The sequence below is a fragment of the Hydra viridissima genome, unplaced genomic scaffold (genome assembly GCF_058129835.1).
Source record: "Hydra viridissima isolate aposymbiotic clone 2 unplaced genomic scaffold, HvirCarnegie_v1 scaffold_6, whole genome shotgun sequence".
NCBI lineage: Eukaryota > Metazoa > Cnidaria > Hydrozoa > Anthoathecata > Hydridae > Hydra > Hydra viridissima.
In genome coordinates this window covers 4,500,253-4,510,247 of record NW_028324305.1, presented here as the reverse complement: position 1 = coordinate 4,510,247, position 9,995 = coordinate 4,500,253, and the positions used below count along the sequence as shown (strand labels likewise).

General features: G+C 30.2%; 1 protein-coding gene and 1 long non-coding RNA gene across 2 annotated transcripts; both read left to right on the top strand.

The window, feature by feature from the left end:
- Nucleotides 1-1,606: 1,606 nt before the first annotated feature.
- Nucleotides 1,607-2,943, top strand: LOC149886732 (uncharacterized). Its single transcript, XM_090090794.1, has one exon. It carries the CDS (start codon nucleotides 1,674-1,676, stop codon nucleotides 2,610-2,612), a length of 939 nt encoding a protein of 312 aa, XP_089946920.1. The 5' UTR covers nucleotides 1,607-1,673; the 3' UTR covers nucleotides 2,613-2,943.
- Nucleotides 2,944-7,540: 4,597 nt separating this feature from the next.
- Nucleotides 7,541-9,995, top strand: LOC149886731 (uncharacterized). The gene is made up of 3 exons (XR_016453707.1): nucleotides 7,541-7,811; nucleotides 9,224-9,841; nucleotides 9,934-9,995. It is a non-coding gene; the product is annotated as an uncharacterized LOC149886731 (long non-coding RNA).

Here is a 9,995-nt window from a genome sequence, read left to right as displayed (position 1 = left end):
TCGGTTGCAAAGTTTGATGAGTCTCTTGCGCAACGAATTGGTTTTAATTCTTCATCAATTGATCATTTTAGAAATTTTTTCTGGTATAAGCCTTCAAACCTTGCTTATAAGTACTTTTCTGACAAGGAGACACTTCATTTGAACTTTTTGGCGAGATCTTTTTGGGATTAGCATGGATTTCTTGTAATTGATCGGACGATCGATTTCCCTTTGTTATTGTCAACAAAATAATTCTTCCTTCCACCGCCTCTTTTCCTTCGATAGTTTGAGTCTCCTTTTATGTCCTCATATGGAAAAAGACAAGTTAAACCGGCTCCTGCCTTTTCTTTCTACTTATTTGGTAAAGAAAAACGTTTGGTCTGCACATAATTTTATCTTAATTTTTAGTCGGTTTTCTTAAGGTGGTCCACCCCAATTCAAAACGTACTTTTTACATTTTTTTGAGTTTTTTTTTTTAAGTGATTTTTTTTAATTTCAGTTATTGTAGAACATAATTAGAGCACTTTTTTTAGTTGAATTAGTATATTAGTAGGTCTAATTGATCTCTTTAATAGGATAGATATATTTTATTTACCTAACAACGCCCATAGCAAACATTTTTCAAAGAGTATTATAAAATTAGCATCTCAAGAATCAATAAATTCATAACAAAAATAAAACTGTTTAGTCTTACATGAGTTTTTGATAACTTTGGCTATATTTTAAAAGCCTATCGCAATGTGCATTTACTGTAAAGTGATATATAAAGTGACAACAGCAGTACAGACATTTAAAGTTTAATTTTAAATAGAAGTAAAAATTGTAAGTTCTTCACAAAAATGCCAAGATCTACTAAATATGTTAAAAAAAGAGTATTTCGAGGTAACCAACATGTTAGGAATCAAAGCATACATAGTTTTGAAAACAAAAAAGGAAGTGCAAGTGAAAAAAAGTTGCAACAAAATGTTGACTTTAACGATGTAGAAAATGAGCTTGATGAGGATAATTACAATATTATAATAAACTTTAAAGTTTTAAAAACAATGTTTAATAGTTGTATATGTAAAGAGTGTTGTTCAAATGATGGAAAGCTGTTACTAAAAAACAATTTACAAAACAAAAATGGGTTCTCATACGAGTTACAGTTATCATGTGATACATGTGAATATATATCAAAATATGATACATCTCTTCAAAGTTGTAAAAAAATCTTAACCTCTCCAGGAAAACCTGTTGCAGCTGTAAATTTTAATGCCATTGTAGCTTTTAGAGAACTTGGCAAAGGTTATGAATCTTTGCGTACTTTTGCAGCATTGATGAATATGCCACCTCCTATGACGCCAAAAAACTTTAACTATTTGACTAACAAATTATACAAAGCATATGAGACTGTTGCTATTCAAAGTACTACTAGAGCTGCATTCCAGACCAGAATGAATCTTTGTGTTGATCATAATGAACCTATTAATTGTCAGGTATCTGTTGATGGTACCTGGCAAAAGCGTGGACATCAATCACTAAATGGTATTCTAACCATAATTTCAAAAGAGAATGGAAAGTGCTTAGATGCCATTGTTCTTTCAAAAAAATGCAGAGGTTGTTTGTACTGAAAAATAAAAACCCTTAATCCTGGATATCTTCATTGGAGTTTAAATCATGTATGTGATGCTAATCATGAAAAATCATCTGGAGCAATGGAATCATGTGGGGCGGTGATATTATTTTCTCGATCGATAATGAAGAATAATTTAAGGTACACTTCATATATTGGGGATGGTGATACCTCTTCATTTACTGATGTTGTTTCCTCAAAACCCTATGGCAATATAAGTATTGAGAAACTAGAATGTGTTGGTCACGCTCAAAAACGAATGGGAACTCGTCTTCGTAACTTGCGCCAAAGTCAAAAAGGGAAAAAACTTATTGATATTAAACTTGGTCAAATTAGTCTAAGTGGCAAAGGTAACCTCACAGACAAAGCAATAAATTTGTTTCAAAACTATTATGGCATGGCCATACGACAAAATGTTGACAATCTCTACAATATGCAGAAATCCGTATGGGCTGTGCTTTTTCATAACTCTGACATTGAGGATGAAAACGTCCGCCATCAATTTTGCCCAAGGACAAAAACAAGCTGGTGCTTGTGGCAGTCTGATAAACTAACTAACTTATCTAAATATCAAAAGAAATTGAGCCTTCCATTAGCTATTCACAAAGTTTTAATTCCTATATTTAAAGATCTATCTAATCAAGATTTACTAAAAAAGTGTCTTCATGGTCAAACACAGAATAATAATGAAAGCTTGAATAGTGTTATATGGAAAAGATGCCCAAAAGATATATATGTTAGTAAAAGGTCTTTAGAACTATCTTTAAATTCAGCTATTATTTCGTTTAATGATGGTTTTCAAGGAGTTTTAGAAGTGTTTAAAATTTTAGGTGTTAACACTGGGAGGTTTATGATTGATGCTTCTAAATTACATGATGCATTACGTATATCAAAAGGAAATTATAAATCCACCAATAAATGCAAAGTTAGAAGGCAAAAATTAAGAGGAATTAAAAAAGGGTTCTTAGATAAAGAAGCAGAAGAAGAACCTGTATCATTTTATGAATCTGGAGCTTTTTAAATAAGATTTTATTTTTGTTTTGTGATTTTCTCCACATTAGCTTTTTAGCGAATCAAATAAAGTTAAAAAAAGATATCTCCTGATTGGCTTATTCTTTTTCTTTGAAATTTTCCCAGTTTGTTTAAAATATATTGGAAGAGGACTGGTAGCAGAATATTTATTTTTGCTTTTTTTTAAGTTTGTGTTTTTGTCATCAAACAGTGAGACCTTCACGATAAAACAAGGAACCATTATGGCAATGCCTATAACTTTTGAAATATTCCAGTTAAATAGATAAAACTGCTAGGGTACCTGAGTAAACATGTTAGTAGCTGAAATACCAAAGGGCATTAAAAAGGGTCATTTACTTCCTGAGAAATCTTTTTTTTAAAACACACCAAAACAGGGAAAATGTTGAATAACTGAGGCAAATTGTAAGATTTTTTTTTTTTTTTTTTAATACTCTTTTTTAGTAAAAAACAACATAAATAGACTAAATTGAAAAATATAAAGTCAATATTAAAGAAATTCATTTGAATTGGGGTGGACCACCTTAAAAAGTACTTTTTTTAAATGATTATATATATAATTAAGTACAACTTATTGCATTTCTTTGTATAACAAAATTTTTGCTGTATAGTTTTGTATTACTGCAAGTGTGTTTATCTTAAAGGTTGAGCTTTAGAAAACTTTTTGACAATTTTAAGTATTTTAACAGCCATCCTACAACAACTTATGTCTTTAGGTGAGGACAAATTTTATTGAACACTGGAAAAACCTAGGATACCTTTTACATAATACGGCATTCAATTAGCCACAATTTAGTTCTTAAATATATATTCTGCTTTTTAATCTAACGCGAAGGGGAGAATATGAATGAGTGCTAAGAAACGCACTTATTCTTTTCCAAATTATACTATTACGTTTGGTTTGAAATTATCCGAAGAAGTATCAATGCAACTAATGAGGAATGGAAATATTTATGCAAGTAGGAAGAGGAGCAGAAAAAATTTTCTTTTAAAATCTGAGGAATGTCATCGAATATTGAGGACACTTTGATACAAATTCACACATTAACTGAACGGAAATACTTTTGTATCCTTTAAGGAAATTCGATTTAACTATGAGGTTGTACCGATTGAGCCAGTTTTGAAAGGTGCATAATATGCTTAAAGCTTTAAAAGTTTTCACTTGTACCATTTTATTTCAATAATATTCACTTCGCTTATTCTAAGCCTGCTTGTAATAAACTGTATGACTGTATATCGATATTTAAAAAACTTATCAACGTTAACGAAAAATATAACAATAAAATAAATAAAAAAAAAAAACGGTTGATTAGCATATGCTCAAAATATTATATATCATTTCCAATTTTTCCTAAGTCATCTTTTTAAATAACTCTCATTGCACATTATGCCGATTTACGTAACACTTTCATTACCTTACTTCAGCATGAGTGTATGGTGGAGGAAGTACAGACTCAATTGTCTCAGGGTCACTTAAAAAAGTCGGGTTTGTTTAGCAATAAATTGGCGGCGGTAAACCAATCCGCTCTGATTTGAAAGACTGATTGGAATCGTTAACCTCTCCGGCCAAATCAATATCTAGAGGTAAATTTTCAATAACTGAAATTTCTTTGCAAATTGAACACTCAAGTGTTTTCGTATAAAGACTCAGTAGCCATCTGTATGGCCATGATAGAGCTAAGAGATTAGCAAGTTGAAAGCAAACTTTGGTCATCCAAAAAGGACGTTTCCCATCTACACCGATTATACTATCTTTAAAACTAGTTATCTTGAGTTCGGTATAAGATTCAATTTTGGAATCTCTATTTCGATTTGCTTCAATCAAGTTTGATTCAACATTTGAAATATTGTTTTTTGTTTTATCATCCGCAAAGGTGAGCTTTTTAGTTAACTTAATACGCGTAATTTTTGTTCGAGTACTTGGTAGTTGACGGCGATCAGAGGCATCTCGCCAAGTACTAAAATTAAACTTTTTTGAGTTGGTATATGAATTGACTCTTTCATCAGCTGAATCTCCTGCTGAAATCACAATATGGTAGAATTAAATAGTAATAAAAACTTGAGGTTCCTTCTCATAAAGCATAGTTAAGTAGCAATCGACTTCATCGACATCATTAGAATTAACAAGATACTTATTCTCATAACAAAACTGGGCCTCTAATAAAACGAACAAATAAAATGTAGGTACTAAAGCTGCAACGATTATGTCCGTAGTGGAAAAGAATTCCGGTTTAAATACTTGAAGACTTAAAAAATCTGAGACTGATTTAAGAAGTATGACCATACCTAAAGCAAAGTTTTGCAATGTTATATACAAATCTTTTGAAAAAACATATCCTTTCAAAGAGTAAGTAATAGAATGAAAGTATTTATTCTTAGTTAGATAATCATCAACTGCTACCTACGTTACTTCAATCTGAAAAGAGTTTGATTTACACTCAACAGCTTATATTGTCACTGTGACAACTTTGCATCTTTACAATAAAAACGGTCTGAAGAAGTATACTTTTTGAATGCCCCCAGTGAAAATGTTAAACATTTCCCTTAATAATGATCAAAAAACGTTTATAAATGAGGAGTTTTTCTTTAAGATTCAGTAAAACTTCGCAACTGACTCACGATAAAAATATTTCGCTAAACAGACACTACGAGATATTGATTTTTCAAGATTAAAGACTATTGATTAAAACCCAAAAGTAAAATATAAAACAGAGAAACACTTATAAGTAAAAGTACTAGAGAGGAGAAAAATAGGTTGTCATTACTTCAGCTCATTCATTCATTTTTTATAAGATATTTAATGCCATGTCTTTCATAAATGTCTAAAGTCAATTTATAGTGTTTTTTTTTTCAATTTTATAAGTCATTAATCTCCTGCAATCGTTAACTTACCTGGTAAAAACTTGTCTAAATAATTTACTTCTAAAAAGTTTAATTACTTTTCATTAAAAGTTTCCTATTAACATTAACTTAACTGGTAAAAATTGAAAAACACATGTTTTTATTGAAAAACAGCTTTTTTTAAAAAGAAAAACTTAAATATCAGTTAAATCAAAATCTTGCAACCCATCAAAGTATAAACAAACATACTTTTTAGTGTAAGCTAACATATATCAGCAAAAGTGGAGATATTTAAATCTAAGCATTAATAAATGCTCATAATATTAAGTCTTTCTGCTTAACATAAGTTTACATAAGTGAACTAAAACAAAACATAATAAAAAAGCTGCAATAAATGCCAAAACAATGACAAAAATATCGGATAGAGTTTTAAAGCAAATGCTGACTAAGAAAGGCATCTTTTTTTTCTTTTTCAAAAGTTAATCTTAATGCAAAATATTCAAAGTAAACATAACTAAAGTAAAATTCTGTTACAACCTCACCCAATCCAACCCTCTAATGACAAATACTTTCTTTATGATTTTCATTTTTTTTTTTAGGAATTTCTGTCCTGGATATAAGAAGGAACAAATTAACTAAACTTTAAATGGAAATATTTTTTTGCTATTGCTACTGTGTATATAAACAATCAAGCTTAATGAAATACCACCATAATGAATATATCTTCATACCGTGTTGACATTTTAACATGCAACAGACCATGCAGGGGCCAAATAATGAAATAATGCCACTATAGAGACCCATTAGAAGTTTCATGATGAAAACGTTGTATGGATCGTCATTTGTGATTGTTGGGTTGTTCTTGCTACTCTTGCTGGAACTTTGCAGGTTTCTTTACTTCTCCAAGCGTAACCCCTTAAAGCCGTTCTTGCACACATAACATCATAAAAGTTATCAGTTAATAAACAATTGTCATAGAGAGGAAAGTTATCCACCACTTTATTTGTTTTTATATATATGCCATTGATAACTTCTTTGTAAATTAATTCATTAGAGTTTTGCGGTTGTTTAAAAGGTATTCTACTGCACAAAGTAGCAAAAATGTCATCACATACAAAACAAACAGCTAAAAGTAATAGCGCAATCAAATTTAGCTTGGTGTTGATCATTATACTATTTTTTTGTCGAACAATACCCAAGAACCACAAAGCACTTTCTTGCCCAAGCTAATCTTTTTTGTGCAATATGTACTTTAGGCTTTTACGAATTCCAGCTTTAAAAATGGTTTGATTTTGCTAAAAATGTTTCAGTTTTTTTACTTGAATATAAAAGGAAAATTGTCTTCTTGTAAACATTTTCACAACTTTAAAATAACTCAATACAGAAAAGTACTAATTTAAAGATTCTGGGTGAAGATTTAGAGATAGACCCTATTTTGTTACTAACTCAGATGTTGCATTATAAATAGTAAAAACGGTATGCGGAACTATAACATTTTATCATATGTAATCTTTGGGGTTTACAGAGAGTGCGCAAGCAAATACAACTTATTTCGACTTTTATAAAATGTAAAAAGTACTCTACCACACAAAGTAGGAAAAAAGTCATCACATTCAAAATGATTAGCTAAAGCTTAAAGCATAATGAATTTTAAATCGGTTTAAGTATGTCTTTTCGTAAAGCTTTTAGTTAATGCTTAGTATTTATTTAAGAATTTGTAAAACAAGTTGTATATATTCATGTAATAATCAGAAGTATCTGCTTAAGTATATTTATATATATGTTTCTCTGCCAGCTTGTTTCAATAGGAAATGTTTATAAAAAAGAGATTCTAAGCGATTGTCTTGAACTAAATTAAAAAAATGTAATTAAAAATAATTTAGTTTCAATAAAACGGTTACGCAAATATTTATGCAACTTAATACCATTAATTAAGTAACGAAACCGAATGCCCTCTAACTTAATTGTAAATACAACAAAGCGTTTCTTCATGTTTCTTACGGAGATATGAGATCGCAATCATAAAAATTACTATGCTTTAACAAATTTATCATTATTTGTAATTTACCTGAGCAATTTCGAAAAAAAAAATTCATAACCAGCATTTTAAAGCATATCAAGTTAGGTTTGAAGTTATTTAAACGATATGCGTCTCAGACTAGTATTAAATCAGAAAACAAGTGGAATACATGAACAGCAACTAACCTTTCGAGGAAAATTAGAAAAAGAATATTTTTGAAAATGTACTCTTAAATCTTAACTTTTAATTTTTGTAGAAATAATCATGTAAATACCTACATAAATCTTCATCCGCAAACAAGAGGGATGCCCCCACCTCTCAACTAGAACGGTAAGATTTGTTGAACAACTATTTTGATGGTTTAAGGGTGTACAAGTTATCTTACTATGCATATGATATTCTTGTGTGTAAACTATATTGCTTTATATATGATTTCGCTTTTTAAATTGTGAAAGATGAAATAAGATAAGTTAACGGTGCTCTTTGAGTATTCCTGGGTTTATTGATGTTTATAATGGTTTGAATAATGATAGAGCTTGCTTGTTTATCACTTAATTTTGTCTGTTGCTTAAGTTACATATTTGAAAGTCCGAATGGAATTTGGTTTCAATACTTACAAAAATATAATATAAAGGAACTTTTTCCTTCACGTAACATTTTTTTAAATGTTGAAAATGAATTTCATACTTTACACAATATTTTTACCAAATAAAATAGATATTAAAAATCTCCATTGAAATAGCGGAGAGTGAGAATATGAGAAACTTATTCCCCGACAAAAAGAAACGGAGGGATAAAATTGATCAAAGTAGTTTGAATTTGTTATTACCAAATTTTTTTATTCCAAAGCAAAAGTTTCATGTTAAATTTTAACAGGAATTATTAGGTTTCTACTCCCTAATATTAGCAAAATTAACTGAAATAATTCAAAATTATTTTAAACTCGTAAACTAAATTCTTAAGTAAAAGATTTAGAACCATATGTTTTACTGCGTTTTACTGTTTTGCTGCTGCGTTTTTAAAGAAATTCTTGCTAGTTGCCATATTTAAATAACCAGTTTTTTCCTAGTGTATTCGTTGCACATGTGGGTAACATATTTTCCTCTAAATAACTTGTGTTCATCTTAACTGCAGTTATGATAAATGAAATAGTTTAAGGAGTCTTTCTTTTCTTTACTACCTCAAACCTTTCTGTAATTGATTTTCTCATATCAACTGAACATAATTTGTTGTTCTTTTAAATTAAACTAATCACAGCAACAAAAAATTTGTTGCATTCTGGAACAAAGTTGTAAACATATACTTTTCAATTCTACGTCATTAAGATTCACTGTTGTAAAAAAATGAAATATTGCTTGATGTCATGACCCAGAAAAATCCTTTGGGGGTATGATTGTACTATCATTGGTGGTTACTAGGTTATAAGTCCCAAAACCTGGTTACACCGTCCGTGGAAGAAAATCCATTCTCAAATTTGCATAAAATCGCATTAAAAATACTACAAAATATTTAACTCTACAGCAATAAAACTTAATTTTTTATAACTTTTACTTTCATCCACTTTATAAATTTTGACAGATTGTGTTAACATTGGAGCTTTTTTTAATTTAAAAAAGAATATACAAGTTATTTGTACCAAAAAAATTAAAAAAAAAAAATCGAACTTGCTTTTTTATAAATTATTATGATAAGATTCTCAGAAAAAGCTCGAATATTAGTTATTCAATCCATTTTTTTCATAGATTTAGTATCTGAATTAACAAAAAATGCCAGATCGAGCAAAAACCCACGAAGAGAACAAAAAGACTGTTTGCTTCTTGTGTCTTGGCAAGGCTAGTCGCTTTTTAACCAGCTTCATGACAGAAAAAATGCAACAAATTCTGAAGCAGCCAATTGACTTTAACGATCCAAAAGTCCCAACTGGCATTTGTGAGCGTTGCCGTTCCAACCTTAGAAGGCTTAAGGAAGGGAAGCTTCAAACCCAACTACAGCTGTTTGAGTTCTCCAATATCAAAGTCCGTCGAGTTACAAGAGATTCAGTTTGTGATTGTTTGATTTGCTCTGTTGGCAAAGCAAAGTGCAATTCCCACATCCAGTCATGGCAACCCAAAAACCTAAAGCAAACCCGAACTCAGTTGAAAGAAGATGTTCTAAATGCTTTTCAATAGTTGGCAAGGGTCCTCTTCACAGTTGCTCAAAATCCACTTTGCGAAAGAATTTAGCAGTTGTGTAAAAGGACTCTGTTGCAGCTGAAAGAGTTGCAACATCAGTCATTGCCAACAAGGAAGCTTCACCCCATGGAACAGTACTTCTTAGCAGACTAGAGGGAATAGGAGGCCACTCTATTCCAGTTCTTCCAGGTAACATTTTATTAGATATTTAAAGTTTTAGCTTCATATTTTAAGTCTATCTAATGCATAATAATGTAAAATCTTTCTTAACTATTTCAAAGGTTCATCTTTAAAAGCAAGAAGACTTTTCAATAAAGAACCAAAACTGACAGCAAAAGATCCA

Excerpts from the sequence above, each read along its gene's own strand:
- LOC149886732 (XM_090090794.1), top strand. The coding sequence starts at position 1,674 with ATGGAATCATGTGGGGCGGTGATATTATTTTCTCGATCGATAATGAAG.